Here is a 20,996-nt window from a genome sequence, read left to right on the forward strand (position 1 = left end):
TCTAGAACAGATTACAAATCGCCTGAAAATGGTACAAACAAGTGGCAACATGTGTGACGAAGGTGTTGCACTGGGCTATATCATGCAATCGAAAGCAAAACTTAAGCTCGCTCCATTGCGGAGATATTCCCGCGAGAGTGCAGAAAACTTAAATAAATACATAAATACATTTATTTATTTATATGTGGTCTGTGAGAAGCACTGATGTAGTTCAATTATATTCAAGAGAAAGCTGACATCTCTAGGACACAAACATTTTGCAACTCACCCTATAACGATCTAGATTGATACAAAGCATTATAGGCAACTGTCCCTTTAATCCCTCAAATCTAAAACACAACTGACCTCTGTTTTAGCAGAGGGAGTTTTCTTCTTCTTGTTGGATTTCTTCTTATTAGAGTCAGGGGGCACAGCGGGCACACTCTTCTCCGGCTTCACTGCCTCTATCATCTTCTTCTCTGGTTCCTGGGAGACGGGTGTCAGGGGCTCCTCCTCTTCAGGGGGCAGGGGGAGCGGCTCCAGGTAGTAGCTGCGAGGTTTGGGCTTCAGGTGGGTGTGGTAGAGCAGGAAACGCTGCTGCTCCTCAAATTTGGTGACTTTGCGGTCTACGCGCACCGTGCCGAACCATCCCCAGGAGAGGGGGGCTGAGTGTTTGAGACCCTCAAAGACGTCCCACGGAGAAATCTTCTGTTTTGTTGAGACTTGGAGACCCTGATAGAACAGAGACAGATAACTGTTATTTAACTCAAGATCAACATGTGCAGATAATGCTTAATTTATAGCACTTTTGATAAAGAAAATAAAAAACGTTAATAGTGCGGCGTTTATTGTTTGTCCACTCTTAAATGTACAGTGGCTGAGAGGTGCAATCGACAATTACAAAGTGCCGGAACACTTTAACATTTCCCAAAACACTTTAACATTTGCTGAAACACTTTAACATTTGCCGAAACACTTCAACATTTCCCGAAACACTTCAACATTTCCCAAAACACTTTAACATTTGCTGAAACACTTTAACATTTGCTGAAACACTTCAACATTTCCCGAAACACTTCAACATTTCCCGAAACACTTCAACATTTCCCGAAACACTTCAACATTTCCCAAAACACTTTAACATTTGCTGAAACACTTTAACATTTGCCGAAACACTTCAACATTTCCCAAAACACTTTAACAAACTGGAAAGGGAATGCCTATCATACCAGAAGTGACGTGCTTGTGATAGACACAAACTTAAGTTTGTTTTGGCGGATAGACCGCCGGTACCTATGGACGGTACGAGTGTGTTTATGGTCGTTAAACATGTTTTGGCCACCTGGGCCAAGTGACATGCTTTTGCTCATCACGATATACTTTCTCAAGAGATGCGCTCTCGTGTACACAAGAAAGTTACAGGTTCGCCAAGTAGGAAGTGGAGCTGTGCCTTTTACACACAGCCTTCGCTGTGTTGACCTTCATTAGACAGCTAAAGAGCGACTGCAGGCTGCTTGCAGGCTACACACACACACACACACACACACACACACACACACACACACACACACACACACACACACACACACACACACACACACACACACACACACACACACACACACACACACACACACACACACACACACACACACACACACACACACACACACACACACACACACACACACACACACACACACACACACACACACACACACACACACACACACACACACACACACACACACACACACACACACACACACACACACACACACACACACACACACACACACACACACACACACACACACACACACACACATAACTGATTATTACACCTTATTATTCTATGTATGAAGGAGATGTCCGGTCCACAAGGCACATGACGTGTGTGTTTGTGCTGTGCTCAGTCCCGCTCTGTGTGTGTGTTCGGTGTGTTTCTGTATGTCCGACACCGGCATTTGTTTTCAAATTACCATGAACAGTAATTTACACACATCTGGCTAACTCCATAGGTATATGTATGTGTGTTCCCAAATGAAATAAATGTGTTTAATCTTAATCTCGATGTAGTGCTCAGTGCTGTCGGAGTGCAGTGGAACACTGCAGTCAACTCAGCCGTCTCTCGCGCTTGGTCAAATCAGCAGCTCTTCATTTGTGAGTGTGCGATTAATCGCGCCTTTACGGTAATCGACCGAGAATCGGCACTGACGCTAGTACAAGAGTAAAATAATACATGTTTTTGTGCTATATTTGCGATAAAAATATGTTTTACCTAAGTTCTTAATAAAACTGACACTGTTGGACTCAGTACTAGTTTGACTGCTACCAACAATAAAATGAACTACTTTTACTGTGTACTTTTTCAGTTCTCATTCATAACACTCCGTTCGATGTCTCACTATGGGATGCGCCTCATTGCGGAGCAAACAGAAGCATCAATCTCATTACGCCAATCCTGATTGGCTGGAGATCTTGACGTCAGCGTCAGGGAAATCACCCCCTATAAGTAGCTTGCGCCACGACGCATACGCCATTCAAACACCTCTTCTCGCTTCAGAGCACATCTCTATGGTAGCCGGACAAGCTTAACGGTCCACAGACTGAACCCAAATATCCATTTCGGTCGACGGGCGCTCGCCGGCTACTCCTTCTGCTTCGCAGGAAGACGGTAATTACTAACGCTAGTTATTGTTGAAGTCGACCTCGCCGCTCTCTTTCCCCGGAAAGTAAGCTAGGTCTGACTTTTTCAAGCTAGCGTTAGCTTGCTCCCTCACTACCGACACCACGGTAGCGAGGACGTTTTTTCTTTTCTCTTCCCCACGGAGGAGGAAAGGATTAAAAGGAGCATACTGCCACACCAGTCAGTATTCTCCGGGAATAAAAGACCCACACCGTCCTTTTCTCCGGATTAAGGACAGGGTGGTAACCTCTTTTTCTCCCGACCTACCTGTTGAGAGCGGGTCCTCTCCACGCCACGAGGCGAACAAGATGGACGCCCCTCTCCCTCACACCAGAGGAGTCAGGGACTCGGTGGCTCGACTCTGCGGCTGCGGGTTGAAGATCTCGGGCACAGACACACACCAGGTCTGCTTGTACTGCCTCGGGCTGGAACACGCCCGAGGCGCTATCGACAACCCCGGCTCGTGCGGACATTGTGTCCGCTTCACCGTAAAGAGCCTCCGCCGAAGGCTAGCACGCCAAGCTAGCCTGTCGGAGCAGGAACCCCCCATGTCCACTGACCTGCCGGCCGGCAGTCAAGACGCGGGGGCATCCGCCACAGAGAGTGAACCCCTCTCCATGTCGGTCTGGGGCTCAGTATCTGCGATGGCCGCAGAACCGGATTCCCGCGCCCTGGCAGGCCGGGACCCGGTGACGGCGAGACACGCGGGAACGGGACCCCACGCTTTACCGAGCTGGGGCTCCCGGTTAGACCTCACCATGGTCTCACCCGCGGAGGATGTCCTCGAGCTGAACTACGACGAGGACGAAGAGGATGCCTCGGTGTTCCTCCTGTCCGAGTCGGATGAACATGAAGAGGACATCTTCATGTCATCGGCTCAGGCTGCAAAGACTGGAGCGAGGGCTGCTCTCCCAGACGATAGCACACCAGCTTCGCCCTGTCTGAGCATGGACCTGCAGGCCGTGTGCAAACGCGCTGCGGCCAGACTCGACATCCCGTGGCCTGAAATGGCCAAGGAGACCTCCAGGTCCCGCTACGAAGGGAAACATTTCCCCCAAGCAGCGCGGACAAAGAGGCAACTCCTTCCGGTCTTCCCGGAGATGTTGGATGAGGTGTCGGTCTCGTGGAGAGACCGGCCCTTCAGCAACAAGGTCCCAATCCAGGGTGCCTCCTCCCTAGACTGTGACGGAATGGAGAAGCTCGGCCTGCTCCGCATACCGCCCATGGAACCGCTGGTAGCAGCCCACCTCCTACCGAGGATGGGCCCGTCACCAAGCAGGAACCCCACGCTGCCGGCAAAGTCGGACCGATTTAAGTCGACAATGACTGAACGGTCCTACAAAGCCGCAGCGTTGTCCGCCAGGGCCCTGAATGTGGCCTCGCTGCTAACCGCTTACCAAGCGGAGCTCTGCGAGGACCTGTCGGGTAACCCAGGGGCAGCCACTCTGGACGAGATGGCAGCGGTCACAGACATCTGTCTCCGTGTCCAACGCTACGCCGTCCAGGCCACGGGTAAGGCAATGGGGATCATGGTGGTGCAGGAAAGAGCGAGATGGCTCAACCTCACCAACCTCCCAGACCGGGAAAAGGAGGATGTGCTGGATATGCCCATCGTTCCCGAGGGAATTTTCGGCTCCGCTATTGCTTCCATGCAAAGGAGGTGTGAGTCGAAAAAGAGGGAGGACGAGGCACTCCACCTCTGCCTCCCTCGAAGGGTCCAGCCGCTGCCTTCGCAGCAGCAGTCCTTCGCCCAAGCTGCCTTGAACCCTGCTCGGTTTAAAACACCGAAAATGCAGAGGTCGCAGCCCGCCCCGAGTCCCCAGCCCAGGCTGGAGACGAGGGCGAGCTGGCCCAGAAAATCTCCGGTTCCGGCTGCAGCTCAGGCGCAGCCAACCCAGAATTTCGGCCAGCAGGCGAGGAAGAAGAAGCGAGCGGCGTGACAGCCCCTCCTTCGCCCCTCCTTCTCCCCTCCGTGACAGAGCTGGAAGTCCACGGTTCCCCAGCTCTAAATGTGTTCCCGCCGCCTCGAGAGATGCCTCAACACCATCCTCAAGTCCGCAAAAACACATGTCACAAATCTGTTTGTTCCTCTGTCATAAAACATTTGCCGCTGACGCATCCAGGCTTCAGGCCGAGGGCGCAGCTCAAAAAAATGATAAGAAAAACAATAAAACCAATAAACAGCCCGTCAACTGTTCCCCTTCTGAGAGCAGCTACGGCATCTCTCAAAAGGCGGATTACAGGCGGGTCTGTGAAGGCACCACCGTCACGCGCATGCGCAGTGCCGGCTGGGGTTTTAAAAGCACCACCGCCACGCGCATGCGCAGTGCTGGCTGGGGTTGTGACGGCACCACCGTCATGCGCATGCGCAGTGTCGGTGGGGATTGTCGAAAAGGGGCACCACTGTGTTCAGACACTAGAGGGCCCCATAACACAACAAATAGAGACTCAGAGGGGAAGAGATGTGACATCTCCACTGGCTCTAAGGAGCATGCAGTGGAAGATGCTCACATCATCTGCTTGGGTTTTCAAGACAGTAAAGACGGGGCTACAGACTCCAATTCGCTGTCACCCCCCCTCGCTTCTCGGGCATTCTGCATTCGCAGGCCCGAGGAGAGTCAGCCCATATTCTGGAGAAAGAGATTCTCTCTCTCCTAGAAAAGAGGGCTATATCTATTGTACCCGCCGAGCAGAGTCAGGGCGGCTTCTATTCCAAGTACTTCCTCGTTCCCAAACGGGGAGGGAACGGAATTCGGCCAATACTTGATTTGAGGGCTCTGAACAAATATCTAAGAAGATATAAGTTCAGAATGCTCACTCACACATCTCTGCTGCGGCTCGTGCGACAAGACGACTGGTTCACATCAGTCGACCTGAAAGATGCGTATTTTCACATCCCAGTATATTACCCACACAGGAAATATCTGAGATTCGCATTTCAGGGGATCTGTTATGAATACAGAGTACTCCCCTTCGGTCTGTCTCTCAGTCCAAAGGTGTTTGTACGATGTACGGAAGCCGCGATAGCCCCGTTAAGACAACAGGGTATTCGCCTGGCGACCTACCTGGACGACTGGCTGCTTCTCGCACAGTCGGAGCAGGAGGCTGTTACGCAGACAAATGTCCTCGTAAAGCACCTGCTCAACCTGGGTTTCATAATAAACACAGAGAAGAGCATGTTGTGCCCCGCGCAGACTATACTCTTCCTGGGTTTACACCTGAACTCGGTGCCCTTTTCAGCTCGCTTGTCAGCGGATAGAGTGAAAGCTTTCAGAGCTTGTCTCGCTCTTTTCCAGCTGCACAAACATGTTCTCTTCAGATCATGCCTGCGATTGCTGGGGCTCATGGCGTCAGCCATCCTGGTCGTACGACTGGGACGCTTAAACATGATGGAGTTTCAGCGCTGGGTGGCCGCCCTAAAACTAAAAGTAATGGTTACTGTGAAATGCGTAATGGCACTGCGCCACTGGCTGCACCCGACTTTTCTAGTACGAGGTGTGCCTATGGGTGCTCTCCTTTCACGGAAAGTGGTCACCACGGACGCATGTCTGACAGGTTGGGGAGGTATTTATGAAGGTCACCCGGTGAGGGGTCTCTGGAGCAGAGACCTCCAGCGGGCACACATAAATTACCTGGAGCTTTTAGCGGTGTTTCTCACCCTAAAACGCTTTCTGCCTTTCCTCAGGGGACATCACGTCGTCGTGAGGACAGACAATACGACCACAATATCGTATATTAACCGCCAAGGGGGTTTGCGTTCTCTCCAGTTACACACACTGGCGCGCAAACTTATCCTATGGAGCGGGAGACGTCTCCTCTCTCTGAGAGCGACGCACGTACCAGGAGTGATGAACCTCGGGGCAGATCTACTGTCCAGAGGTATACCACTTTATGCAGACTGGACTCTCCATCCAAGAATTGTGAGCCAGCTGTGGGTGCGTTACGGCAGAGCCGCGGTGGATCTGTTTGCATCGAAAGACAACGCTCAGTGTCAGCTGTTCTTTTCGATGCGCGATCTAAATGCACCGTTAGGCGTGGATGCACTCGCGCACAATTGGCCCCCGGGCCTTCTGTATGCGTTCCCACCCCTGGCTCTGATACCCCCAACTCTGGCCAGAGGGAGAGAGCAACGCCACACACTTATCCTGATAGCTCCGCACTGGCCAGCTATGTACTGGCTAGCGGAGATATATCAGCTGCTGTGCGGGCAGCCATGGCAGCTCCCACTACGCAGGGACATACTGTCCCAAGCGGGGGGGGCGATCTTTCACCCACACCCAGAGCTCTATGGGCCTGAACCGTGAGTGGTACAATCTAAATACAGTGTGACATGACGCTGACCCTGGCAGCTGCCAAGCGAGCCAGTGGCACTCATGCACTATCTGTACAGTTTTCATGCACTCAGCTTGCCCCAGGGCAAACAGAGTGTGGTTGAAGCCTAACCCTGCCTTTATCTTAAGGTGGTTGGTTCAGGTACCACATTTGACATTGAGGCATCCTCCCCGCCACTGTATTCCTTCGGGGAACAGCGGCCGGATTTGCCGTGTCCAGCCCGTGCTTCACGCACGTATACAGGACAGATCAAGGGGGCTTTGTCATAATGACCAACCCCTTGTGTCCTGGGCTAACCCTTATAAGGGCAAGCCTGTTACTAAGCAACGGCTCTCCCACTGGTCTGTGGAAGCAATTGCTTTGGGGCTCATACGAGTCAGAGTTCGCAGGCACCCTCGGGTCCGCGAGCTTTTTCGACTCAGGGTCTGGCTGCATCCTGGACTCTGTCCAGGATGTCTCCCATCAAAGACATTGGTGCAGCGGCGAGCTGGTCCTCGCCGCTCACTTTTGTCTGCCTCCTAACAGGCTGGACGTTCTGCTCCCAGTGTGACTCAAGCAGTGCTGGGCACCTGGTTGAGTCAGAGCTCTACCTGTTAAGTTCTGGTTGGTTTGGTGATTTTCGAGATAAGCTCGTCTGGCAATACGGGAGCTACAATTTCCCATAGTGAGACATCGAACGGAGTGTTATGAATGAGAACTATAGGTTACTTACGTAACCCCAGTTCTCAGAGTAACATGAAGTGAGATGTCTCACCAGACGGCCCTCCTTGCTATGGTGAAGCGAGAAGAGGTGCTTATTTTGAATGGCGCATGCGTTGTGGCGCAAGCTACTTATAGGGGGTGAATTCCCTGACGCTGACGTCAAGATCACCAGCCAATCAGGATTGGCGTAATGAGATTGATGCTTCTGTTTGCTCCGCGATGAGGCGCATCCCATAGTGAGACATCTCACTTCATGTTACTCTGAGAACTGGGGTTACGTAAGTAACCTATAGTTATTCTCTGTCAAACTCCCCTCCTGAGAACACATTCAAGCCACTTCTGCTATAGTTGATGAGGGATAAAATGATTTTTAGCCATAAGTTCTTAATAAAATTGGTACCGTTGGACTTGTTAGACTACTACCAAAAATACAATGAAGTACTTTTTGAGTAATACTTGGTTAAACTCCTGTCCTGAGTACAATAATTCATAGTTCATATACAATACAGGAATTATTGTACTCAGGACGGGAGTTTGACCGAGTATTAATCAAAAAGTACACAGTAAAAGTAGTTGATTGTACTTGTGCTAGTAGTACTTAGTACTGACTGAGTCCAACAGTATCAATTTCATGTAGAACCTTTTGCAAACATTTATTTTATCCCTCATCAAATATAGCAGAATACATAAATTATTGTACTCAGGACGGGAGTACATCTCCAAAAAGTACACAGTAACAGTACCTCATTGTATTTGTGGTAGTTGTCTAACAAGTACTGAGTCCAACAGTACCAATTTTATTAAGTACTTATGGCTAAAAATCATTTTATCCCTCATCAACTATAGCAGAAATGGCTTGAATTTGTTCTCAGGAGGGGAGTTTGACAGAGAATAACTGAAAAAGTACACAGTAAAAGTAGTTCATTTTATTGTTGGTAGCAGTCAAACTAGGACTGAGTCAAACAGTGTCAGTTTTATTAAGAACTTATGGTACACATTATTTGTATCGCAAATAAAGCAGAAAAAACATGTAATATTTTACTCTTGTACTAGCGTCAGTGATTCTCAGAGATTACCATAAAGGCCCAATTAATTGCGCACTCACAAATGAAGAGCTGCTGATTTAACCAAGCATACGCGAGAGACGGCTGAGGTGACCGCAGTACTGGAACGGACGACAGTATCGTAATATCTTCTGAAAACAAATGCGAGTCTCACACACACACACACACACACACACACACACACACACACACACACACACACACACACACACACACACACACACACACACACACACACACACACACACACACACACACACACACACACACACACACACACACACACACACTCACACACACACACACACCACACACACACACACACACACACACACACACACACACACACACACACACACACACACACACACACACACACACACACACACACACACACACACACACACACACACAAGAATAATAAGGTGTAATAATCAGGCAGTTCGACGTGTGTAAAGGTGTGTGTGTAGAGCTGTGTGTGGTTATAACGAAGCAGCCTGCAGTCGCTCTTTAGCTGTCTAATGAAGGTAAACACAGTAATAAACACAGCGAACAGCTGTGCGTAATAAGGCACAGCTCCACTTCCTACTTGGTGAACCTGTAACTTTCTCGTGTGCACGAGAACATATCTCTTGCGCAAGAGAGAATATATGGTGATGAGCAAAAGCATGTCACCTGGCCCAGGTGGACAAAACATGTTTAACGACCATAAACACACTTGTACCGTCCATAGGTACCGGCGGTCTTTCCGCCAAAACAAACTTAAGTTTGTGTCTATCACAAGCACGTCACTTCTGGTATGATGGGCATTCCCTTTCCGGTTTGATTCTCTAGTTTGTTAAAGTGTTTCGGCAAATATTAAAAGTGTTTCGGCAAATGTTAAAGTGTTTCGATACTTGTAAATGTGTCTCTAGCTTTGTAAAAGTGTTTCACATCTTGTTAATTAGTTTCTTCTTTGGTAAAAGTGTTTTGCTAATGTAATTTTGTTTTATAAAATGTAAATTTGTCTCAAGCGTTGTTAAAGTGTTTCACACTTTGTAATTGTCTATTGCACCTCTCAGCCACCGTATAAATAAGGGAAACAGTTTATATTGTTTTCCTGTTACTTAACCATTTACTTAACCATTTTGAACAGTGAGCAATGCAACATAATATAGTTTACTAGATAAATAACATTCTAGTTTCACTGTAAAGTACAAATCATACTGATGTCATTGATGTGTGTCACTTTGCAAGTAGATGTAAAGTAGGGATGGAACGATTAATCGAATATTCGAAATTATTCGGTTCGAATAATTATTCATGTGTTCGAATATGAGTTATGAATATTTTTCTAAAACAACAATTTTTTTTTTTTGGGAGGGATGCCTAAGTTGATTACATATTATCAAATTGAATAATTCAATGTATATATATACGACAGTGCGTCGTATCTCTCGCGTCCGGTTATACTTCACTCGTGTTTATGTCCAAATCCATCAGATCTAGCTAGTTCCAGCTAATGATATGGCTGCTGCCCCTCCCTACACGCAGATCACGCAGACTCAAACCTCATCTTAGTCCCAAATGTGGCGCAAATGCGCTCCGCAGCCGTTGCGAGGTTCCGGCGCTAACAGTTCATGAGCGTGCTCCCCCGCCCCCTGTCAACACTCGCGACACATGAGTGGCCAGCCTAAACAACAATAAGCGCTGCTTGGCAACCGCGTGTGGCGGCAAAGTACATAGACATTTTGACAGGAGAGATTTAGTTTTGCCGGTATTCAACATATTTTACCAGTCATAGTCCGGTAATTATTTACACTCTAAGAAGAGTCCTACACAACAGACAAAAAGACGTAATGTGTGGAAATATTTCGACCAGGTTAGTGAGTGCGGTGTAGAGTGCAAACTATGCCAAATTAAACTTACATGCTATACCTTGCTATACCCGCAACCTCCGTTCCAGCTGAGAGGGTCTTCTCTACAGCTGGGCTGATTGTGAATCGCCTCCACACATGAAAGCTGTAGGCCTATAGCTGTCAAACTGTGATCACCAGTTCAATACATTTTACAAATTCGACTTGGTTTCCAAAATGTATTGAAAAAAAAATTCTAATTTTTTTTTTTAACCCAATTTTTTTTTTATAGGATATGTACATTTCGGTTAACCGGTTAACCGTTTTTTGGGGGGTCGAATATACATTTGCTTTCAAATTCCCATACCTAATGTAAAGTCACATCAGCGTGTGAGGAACCACGTACCTCCTTCTCAAATCCAGCAATCTTGTTCCCCTTGGTGTCGATCAGTGAGCCCTGAGGTTCACAGGTGATGACATCACGGGTTTGCTTGGGCAGTGGCAAGAGCTGGCGAACCTTTTCCAAACTTTCCGACTGCCGATCCCCAAGCTCTTTCTGTAAAAATAAAGTAAGAACAGGATGTTTATGTAAAATGTTCATGAAAAGGACTCAACAATGACCAAGTTAAGTTTTCGTCTCATATACATTAGCATATTATTTAAAAAACGTGCTGGCATGCAGGTTAACCCAACCCAGTCTCACGGCATTTCGTGTTCACCAACACGATTTTTAATCTATTGATTCGTGTTCCCCAACACGATTTGCCCCTTTTTTTCGTGTTGCACATCACGATTTTTTTTCGTGTTGCACAGCACGATTTTAAAAGCAATGTAATTCTACTGCCTGCAGCACGTCTTTTTCTCCGGTCGGGTCGAGGAAGACCGGAAGCTGTGTGGTTCATAAAAACATGTTCTTACTCAATATCAAGCCACAGTTATTGCTTTTATTTTAAATCGTATAATTTCTGACTTTTGTTGCCGTCTGTGAGGAAAATAAATGGGGCTCAGAGCCTCAGAATACTGAAATCTGTATTTTTAAAATATTTTTTTCCTTCTAATTTGTTATTCTTTTCAAAATAACACTGTTATTTACTCACCAATAACACACAATTATCCTTGCTTTTATTTATTGGTTTAATTCCAAAATCTCGGGCTTTTTTGGCGTCCGTCAGGAACTGAATTTCAAAATAAAAATAACCGGACATAGGCATTACCCAAGATCCTCAGCTATGGTTTTAAGCTCGCTTATTGGATGTTTTAGCCGCAATGCATGCTGGGATTTGGTGTTTATATGATATGAAATCCGGAAAACATTTGTGTACCTTGTGTGCATCTAGTGGTTAAAGCACGTTATTGAATTATTGTGTTTGATTAAAAAAATATTAAGAGTACATACTTTCATAGGGGGAAAGTATAAATATAGAAATATAGAATATAAAAAATCAAGAAGATACTATAAAGTGATCTCTACAATAAAACAGTTTAGTGCAGAATGTACAAAGATATTAATAGGAGGAGGTGCAAAACAGAAAAACGAATTAACCTTTATTTAAACATTAAATAACAGATTAAGGTCTTCTTTTAAATAAGAAAAAAACGTTGGGGGTATCTATCTACAGATAAATATTAAGCCTGACAAAGTACTTAACGTCTAATATATTGCTTTCCTGCAATGTTCACTATGTTGAAGCACTTATGTTAACTGATATTATACATATGAATTATCCTCTTATGTATGTAGATAGAATAAGAAATGTGCAGAATATGACAGTTTAATGGTGGAGGTACACACATATTGATAGATGTCTTGTAATGCACTGTTGAGGAACCTGTGACCCAAGTGTTTCATTCATTGCATAACTACACCGTAGTTGTGTATATGATATGTCAATACACCTTTGAAAATCTTGAAAGGGATGTGCAAAATAGCCATAATATACAGTCTTTAATGAACTATTAGTAGAGAATAACGAGTAATGAATATACTTTATTACTCGTTTCCATTCATGTCAATTGCAGATACATTTTTAGTCTTCTCAAGCACCAACTATCAAATATCTCTCCTGATTGTTGGCACTTGACAATCACCTTACCTGAATTTTACTCAGGTGTAACTAAAGTCTGATTTAAGGGTTGTTTATATTTCACAACATTAATCAGAATCTGCAAAGTAACTCAAATAAATGCAGTGGAGTAAAAATACCAGGTTAACCTCTGAATTGTAGTGGAGTAGAATTACAAAGTAACAATGAGCTGTCATGTGGGTATTAATGCTGCGCATTATGGACACAAACGATTTTCACCCATTTATTAATTATATGTTTTACATTTGATAACACCAATGTGTTTAATACTGGCAACTTCTAATTGTGGGAAAAACGAAAACGTTCAGTAGAGACGTCCCATAGAACATTTGGCGAAACACAATAGCCAGCATCCAGCATGTGTAGTTCTGGGGGGGGGCGTTCGATTCCAGTTTTGGATAGTCTGGCGTGGTTTCGTTCCATTTCACACAGCTGTTTGACGCTCTGCGTAACCTTACGGGGACTGTAGTCCTAAACGATAGCTGGGGATTATGGGTAGTGTAGTGTCTTCGGCCATCCTAAACTCAGAAATGTTGACAATCGCAATGACGCTCGAAATGTCCCTTATAGTCCTACGTCTGTTTCCGGATATTTTATTTTGAAATTCAGTTCCTGACGGACGCCAAAAAAGCCCGAGATTATGGAATTAAACAAATAAATAAAATCAAGGATAATTGTGTGTTATTGGTGAGTAAATAACAGTGTGTTATTTTGAAAAGAATAACAAATTAGAAGGAAAAAAATATTTAAAAAATACAGATTTCAGTATTCTGAGGCTCTGAGCCCCATTTATTTTCCTCACAGACGGCAACAAAAGTCCGAAATTATACGATTTCAAATAAAAGCAATAATTGTGGCTTGATATTGAGTAAGAACATGTTTTTATGAACCACACAGCTTCAGGTCTTCCTCGACCCGACCGGAGAAAAAGACGTGCTGCAGGCAGTAGAAATACATTGCTTTTAAAATCGTGCGGTGCAACACGGAAAAAATCGTGCTGTGCAACACGAAAAAAATCGTGCTGTGCAACACGAAAAAAAAGGGGCAAATCGTGTTGGGGAACACGAATCAATAGATTAAAAATCGTGTTGGTGAACACGAAATGCCGTGAGACTGGGTTGGTTAACCGCATGATCAAGACATATGTAGTTCAAAGATGTCTTAATGTTTAAATCACATGAGTCAGAAACAACCCACCACTGAAATATGATTCTACAAGTAGTATATTACTTATAGTACCCTAATATTTATCTGCAACTACGCAGGAATACCTGCCTCAAAACAGAATGAATAGACGTGCAACAACTGTAAATACAATATAAGCACTACATCTTCGAAATAGGACCATATCTTTACACACCTTGGCTATGGGTTAAAAAAAGGTTGTACTGTTCTTACCCTGAGCTTCTTGACCAGGTTCATATAGGCTCTCTTGTTCTCCTCCATGCTGCCCTGAGAGATGCTGGACATGTCAGCAGCCAGCGTGCCGTTAATCAGAACACTCAACATGTCCAACACTGTGGTGAAGAGCTCACTGTTGGAGAGACGCAAACATAAGAGCCATGCAGATCAAGTGACGGATCATTGAACTGGAAAATAATAACCAAAGTGTCCAATCAGGGAAATAATGTGTGAAGTGTCTCTTTTGTCAACACTCACTTATTGGACTGCATGTCCACCGTGCCGCTGCTGATGATGTCAAGAAGTAGGACCGCCCACTCAGTGGTCTGCTGGGTGCTGCGCTGCACCGTGTCGAACATGCCCCCCACCTTGATAGGAGAGAAACAGTACTGTTAGTCACCTTACATGTTTAATCGAATCTAATGTTTGGTACACAATAATGACAACTTAGTGTAACATTCTATATGGGATGTTAGCAGTAAAGCTGGTCGTGGTGATGAAGAAGTTCTTACAAGATTGAGTCGCAGTTTCAGAGCCTCGTGCATCATCTGCTTTGCCTTGCAGTCGTCCTGGTACTGGTCTTCTCTCCAATTGGTCACTATCTGCTGCACTTGGCTATACAGGGAGGTGAGAAGGCCTTCCCTCTGTTCGTCCTGCCCCTTCAAGCAGGTCAGCACCAAGGACAGGAATGGCTGCTGGCTCAGCAGAGACATACTGAAAAGGGAAACACATAATGTAAATAATAACAGGGTATATGCAGGAATCCTGTAATACCTATTAAGACCTTTTTTAAGACCCTTTCCATACATTTTAAGAACTCATCGCCACTTGGAGCTTTAACCGGTTACATTGGCGACACACTTTACCTCACATTGACTATATACAGTATTGATTGTCCTTCCTCCTCATCTTCCAACCATTTGGACACAAACTTGCATTTCCCCATAACGATGTTGTTTAGCAACCGGCGTAAACGGACCTTCGCGTGCTATCAAGCAGTGAGCGTGCGATGTCCTGTTCAGATGACGTCAAGTCCAACGGGATGCCATAAATAAACTACACAGAATCACACTACACACCTACGCAATGATTACATTCAGGCAGACTGTAGTTTACAACCTCTTTGGACAATTTATATACTTATTGAAAACAAGCTACAAAATGTAATACCTTGGAAAATGCCGTTTAATACTTTTTAATAGCCTTCATTTTCGCTAAATTGATTTATCAACTTTTAATTCTTTTTAAGACCCCGCGGACACCGCGAATAAGCAAAGGTCGTTTTTTCGCAACCTCTAATAGCCACTCTATTTGCAAAAACATTTCCTCTTGTACCAGAATAAATATAATCTCATTTATTACAGAGTTACAGAAATGTGCCACCAACCTTTTCTGTTTCTGCCTGTCCCTCTCCTTGCGAGATGAAGAGCCGAGGTGCTGTCCTTTCTCCAGCTCCTCTCCTGCTGCCTTCAGTACGTGACCCTGGACTGAGGTGGGCAGCTTGGCTATCAACGGAGCCACCAGCCACACACCTGACCGCTCAGAGGAGCTGCGGCACAGTGCAAACACCACATGTTAGATTCCAACATCACTTAGTTTCAAGCCAAAAAAGTGTTAAGCTTAAAATGTCTGATCTATTGCCAAAGATGTATGAGATTATACATGGCGTCAAAATGAGTAATTCAACCTACATACCTTAAAATTGGCTTCATCTTGCTCGTGGTGCTGTTGGATCCGGAGCCACCTTGTGCCGCTGCTCCGTTCCCTGAGGGGTTACTGTTCATCTCTGCTGATTTCTGAAACACCTCTATGGTGGCCTTGGCTATGTTCTCCAAGAGTGAGTAGAGCTCCTATTGGAAAATAAACGAGGGTTTTTCATTTCCATTTGAAGAAGACGTGTAGTATTTTCTTCTTCAAAAGATGAATAGAAAACAGCTACTTACGTTGTTTGTGCTCTGTTTGATCATCAGCTGCAGCTCCAGGGACGACTGTCTCATTGTCCATTGGTCCATATTCTACGAAATAAAAGTAGTGTTAATCATGAACGTTTCTGCCTTTTTCTTCTCAACATCCAGCTATAAGTATTCACAGTTTATTGCACTGGTGAAAACATTTCCTCAATCCCTGAGTCAGCCAGGAGAGGGCAGCAAAACATCACAGCTCTGAGTCAAAAGGGGCATCTTCATAGCAGATTCAAGTTATTTTAATTTTAAGAGAATAACCAAGGTCAAGGCTTACCCTTTTGTTTTTAAAACCAACACATCTCTCGCATACTAAATCATCTTTATTGATTCAAAAATAGAAATATATTTCAAACACGATGAGATTATTCCTGACCTGTAGGATGCGTTTGATTCGCTGCCTCTGTGGGTTGTCACCCTCGTCGCTGTCCAGCTGGCGGTGTGGATAGCAGATGAGCTGCAGGAGCCTTTGGGCCTGAATGTTCACCAGAACCGGGTCCTGGAGGGCACTGCTGTCCTCAGACAGAGACTTCAGGCAGCGCTCTCCAACCCACTCCTGCAAGACACAACGAGGGAGAAATATGTGTCAGAGTGAGAAATGTGACAAAGGTCAAAAACTTCAATGACCCTTCAGCTTAAGTAACTCATAACTCATGAGTCATGCAAAACAGGCTTTACGTAAGCTGGACGGATGGTGATGAAAACAAAACACAGGACATTTCTCAGGAATAGAACTGCCAGAGTTTCTTCTGGGTAGGAAATGTGTTTGAAGTCTCTTGAGGTCTCAGAGTAAGTCCAGACGTCAGAACTGCTGCCAGTTCTCTTTTTGGCCTTCGTATCTATGTGCCATAAGTGACATCTGGTGCAGAAATGATCTCATTCACACTTTTTATGCTTATATGGCTAGCTGCATATACAAATAGCACAGAAGAGCAGGAGCGCTTATGTGAGCAAAAATAGAAAGTTAATTCTTCATGTTCCCACAAAATCCTTTAGACGGAGAGAACAACATTTCTGATACGAGAGACGCGCTTAGCTCAGTGCGGTAAAAAGCTATTTGTTTCAGATTAATTCATTTTCTATTTAACATTTTAACGATGTTATTTTCATAATCATGTCTTGTTCTATGAATGGTGCTTATATTCTCACCTGCTGGCAGATCGTCTTCAGAACATATTTTGCATAAACATCCAAGCTGGCCGTTTCTATGGAGACATTGCGCCCTTCAGATATGTCGTCGAGGCCAGCCGGGTGCGACAGTCCTGAGCCTCGCAGCTCAGCATCACCTAAACAACACGGAGGAGGATCAGTGTCACCAGCCGGTATGTCATGTTTTCACACTGTGTTAATTAGGCACGGGGTGATATGAAATGTCACAATTATCAGGTCACATAATTGTAATTCAAGATATTTTTTCTACAATATAAAATGAAATGAAATATGCCTAATAGGATTTCATGGCAGTTAAACATACTAATCCTTACATGTTGGTTGTGTATACATGTGTGTTTTCGAATCAAAAAGGTAGACACATCTTCGAACATCCTTTTAGTGAAAAATAAACTTTAAAATAAAAAATAAATAAATCATAAATCTTATATAGCAACATCGTGTGAGTGTGGTATTTGTATGTTTATGTTCATTTCTGTATGTTTTTTTATCAGGTTGTTATTTTCACTTTACTACAATAGTGGCATGCTTTTACAGCGTATTCAATTCCCGATTAATTTAACGCGATAACAATCGCATACCATCCAAACCCTTCAATATTTCCATTAAATCCTGACATGAGGCCACTGAAAACAGGACAGCAGAACATTTAACGTTATCCTTATCATCAGGTTCTGACCTTAAACTTGTTGGAATGACAACAAGTCATTACAAGTCACTACATAGACTCTTACCCAGCATAAAGACAGCTTTAAGGACAGCAAATACTGCTCCAACAACTATGCTGTTCTGAGAAGCAGCGAGAAGGTGGCGATCACACGACGACCGGATACCAACGGAGGATTTATCTGCAAAGACATAGCACAGTACATTACATGTCACTTGTTAGAACCTTTCATACTCAATACTGTGAGGCAATCCCCACAGGAGCAATTTGGGGTGAAGTGTCTTGCCCAACACCAACGCACAACCCACTGCGCTGCACGCCTAACACCAGTGTAAGATAAAACTCCATGCTTTTCAGAACAAGGCAGGAACATAAGACGTGTTGAAACAATAGGAAACTATTCTGGTTGTGTTTCCTACCTGACTTCACACCATCTTGGGGGACGGGGTTGCGCTGCGGCGTCTTGAAGAGGTGCAGCAGGATCCTGCAGGTGAGTCGGGCTCCCGGCTCAGAGTCTTGCTCACTGCAGGCTGAGGGAGATTTGGAACACAAATGTATTAATTAGCGCTGAATTATTTAACATCACATATCTTGGGGTCACATTTCTAGGGGTGCTACACAATCTACACATTAGAGTAAGACTACATTTAAACCTTGTCCTAGATATAAGACCTATCATCAGTGAGGATAAAGTGGAATATTCATTGAGCTGTTGTTGTGAAAGAGGAAGTGAGAACAAAGCATTTACCACAAGCTGTTGAGAGAAAGCTGTTGGCATTTGGCATGTGTAGTTGTGTTATAAAATGAGCCAAACCCAACCGAACAGCACGGCTGAATGGGGCTTTGTCTCCAAGTAGGGTGGAGAAAAGATTAACAGTGGGGAGAGGGAGGCACTTCTCTGGCAAGCGCACAAGACGCAACGAGGCTTCATGGATCCAGATCAAATACGCTGCGTTAACTCTCCTCTCTGACATAAGTAATGCAGTATACAGCCGGGGGTTCCTGCCTACAGGCCAAGCTGATGCACTCGGATAAAATGGAAGTCTCTGTATGCATGTATGTATGTTTGCATGTCCTTCTTTTTTCTGCGCAACTGTTTATCCGATTAACCCAAGGACCCCAAGGAGACAATGTGTAGTGTAATGAGAGGAGATTAAAATATCCGTACCTGCATTGAGGAGAGAAGGAATGGCCACACAGCGAACAAGGTCTTCTAGGAGCAGGCACTGTCTCGCAATGAGAATGGCTACGAAGGTTGCCAGGGAATCATGGAAGGACAAATCGCTAACCTGAAGGAGAACAGAGAGGAGATTTATAAATGATGATGCAGGATTAATACATCTCCTGTAATCAGAGAACTACTAAATACAGGAATATGATGATTTATTTAAAGGCAGGGTGATAGTCAAAGTAAAAACATATTTGGCCGACTTAGAAATTAGTTACAAAAAATACAAATGAACTGATTTTCAGCCATGTTAGCGCAAATAATAGTAACAGCCATAGTTTATAAAGAATAGGTGCAACAATTACTCTGTTGGGACTCCGATTAAACCTTTGCATCACAAATCCAATCTAAAGAGTTATGAAACCACAACTTACATCTACGTTACACAGCAAGTCATTGAAGCCACAGTTGCCATTGTTGGAGGAGCAGCAGAGAGCCTTGAGGATCCCGAGCCACTCTGCACTCAGAGAGCGGCAGTACGCTGTCAGCTCTGCACACAGGATCCCAATATCGTTCACCCTGAAAGATCAATACATGATATATAAGGACAGTCCACACACGAGAGGAAACGTGAAGCGGTCAGAGCCATAAACACATGCAACATAATGACATTAATAGCACGCACCTCTCAGGGTCTCTGTGGTCCACACACACATCCATCAGCACGTTACACACGAAGCTGTAGCGGTTGGCCGGGCTGGTGTTGAGGATCTTCCCCACCATGGAGTGGTTAAAGTTGTGAGCCGAGGGGTTGGCGATGGCCTCCATCATGAACACAGGATCCCAAAGCATGTTGGAGTCTGAAGGGTCGATGTTGCAGTAGATGGAGTTCTTCACTTTGGAGCAGAACTCACTGAGGGAACACAAAGGGGAGAATAAGGGGTTTTATCAAACTGATAACAGAGAAGAAACCACAATAAATCGCAGAAAGTTAAACACAGACAACAAAATTAGGTTTGGAAAGAATATAATAACTGTACACAACTGATCGATAGAAGCAATTATAAGAAAACCTGGACCAGTGGTTGCAAATATTATACAAATGTGTAGATGTAAAGTGCAAATAAATGTTTAAAAAATTAAAGGTTTTACAGACATTGCCTTCTCCAAAAAATACATCTATCCTGTGATATCTATTTTCATATAGGTGAAATGTATATGTACCTGAAGATCTCGCCAAGCTTGTTCTTGAGGTGGCTGCAGGAGGTGTAGAGGTCGTACAGGTACGCCAAGATACAGCGCTCAGCAGAGGAACAGTCAGCCGGGTTCACGCCTGTTTTCACCACGATGCGCAACCTGAGAACAGCAAACACATGTTTTAAAGGTAAAGTCAGACATGTGTGGCATGCTTTTTGCCTTCTTGCTCAGAATTAGTTGAGAAGACTGAAACGACTCTCATATCTGTAAGTATGAAGCTACAGCCATCAGTGACTAACATAGCTTAGCATTAAGTGTTTCTTTATTAGCACTTCATTCATATTTAATTACATTACTTTAATTAGAGTCTTTATATGAGCTTTCTTTCTCTTTAACACCGTAGGCATTTAGCTAACGCTTAAGCCAGAATCATCTTTAGTTTCTAAATTACCAGCATTTCAAACAAATGCTGGTGCAGGAAGTGCCATGCAATCCTGTGACAATACAAATCCTAATTTAAGACACTTGAATGAGGCTCAGAGAAAGCAAACCACTAACAATTAGTTAATTTGCCAGTACAACCTGAAACTTCATTTTTACTAATTTAATTAGAACTTTAACTTTACTGTTGTAAACATCCTTTAGGGTTCGAATTCAATCACAGTTGGTAAAAAAAAAACATACAAGTCCCAGATTAAGGCATAAACTAATATCTAGCATGTCTGGTTTTGAGCTATACTGTTGCCA

The 20,996-nt window shown here is 44.6% G+C and overlaps 1 protein-coding gene across 3 annotated transcripts in view; it reads right to left on the reverse strand.

Moving 5' to 3' along the window:
* The window catches only part of med12 (mediator complex subunit 12), a 39,750-nt gene that overhangs the window by 5,796 nt on the left and 12,958 nt on the right, over positions 1 to 20,996 (reverse strand). For all 3 annotated transcript variants that reach the window (XM_034208152.1, XM_034208151.1, XM_034208150.1), the window contains exons 20-35: positions 20,277 to 20,408; positions 19,738 to 19,965; positions 19,487 to 19,631; positions 19,053 to 19,173; positions 18,304 to 18,414; positions 17,952 to 18,065; positions 17,197 to 17,333; positions 16,424 to 16,603; positions 16,030 to 16,101; positions 15,782 to 15,936; positions 15,474 to 15,635; positions 14,599 to 14,800; positions 14,345 to 14,454; positions 14,084 to 14,219; positions 11,008 to 11,157; positions 346 to 711 (exon numbers count right to left, since the gene is read on the reverse strand). In XM_034208152.1, coding sequence (XP_034064043.1) covers positions 346 to 711; positions 11,008 to 11,157; positions 14,084 to 14,219; positions 14,345 to 14,454; positions 14,599 to 14,800; positions 15,474 to 15,635; positions 15,782 to 15,936; positions 16,030 to 16,101; positions 16,424 to 16,603; positions 17,197 to 17,333; positions 17,952 to 18,065; positions 18,304 to 18,414; positions 19,053 to 19,173; positions 19,487 to 19,631; positions 19,738 to 19,965; positions 20,277 to 20,408 — 2,521 coding nt within the window. The remainder of the gene's footprint in view (positions 1 to 345; positions 712 to 11,007; positions 11,158 to 14,083; positions 14,220 to 14,344; positions 14,455 to 14,598; positions 14,801 to 15,473; positions 15,636 to 15,781; positions 15,937 to 16,029; positions 16,102 to 16,423; positions 16,604 to 17,196; positions 17,334 to 17,951; positions 18,066 to 18,303; positions 18,415 to 19,052; positions 19,174 to 19,486; positions 19,632 to 19,737; positions 19,966 to 20,276; positions 20,409 to 20,996) is intronic.

The sequence above is a fragment of the Gymnodraco acuticeps genome, unplaced genomic scaffold, assembly GCF_902827175.1.
Source record: "Gymnodraco acuticeps unplaced genomic scaffold, fGymAcu1.1, whole genome shotgun sequence".
Lineage (NCBI taxonomy): Eukaryota > Metazoa > Chordata > Actinopteri > Perciformes > Bathydraconidae > Gymnodraco > Gymnodraco acuticeps.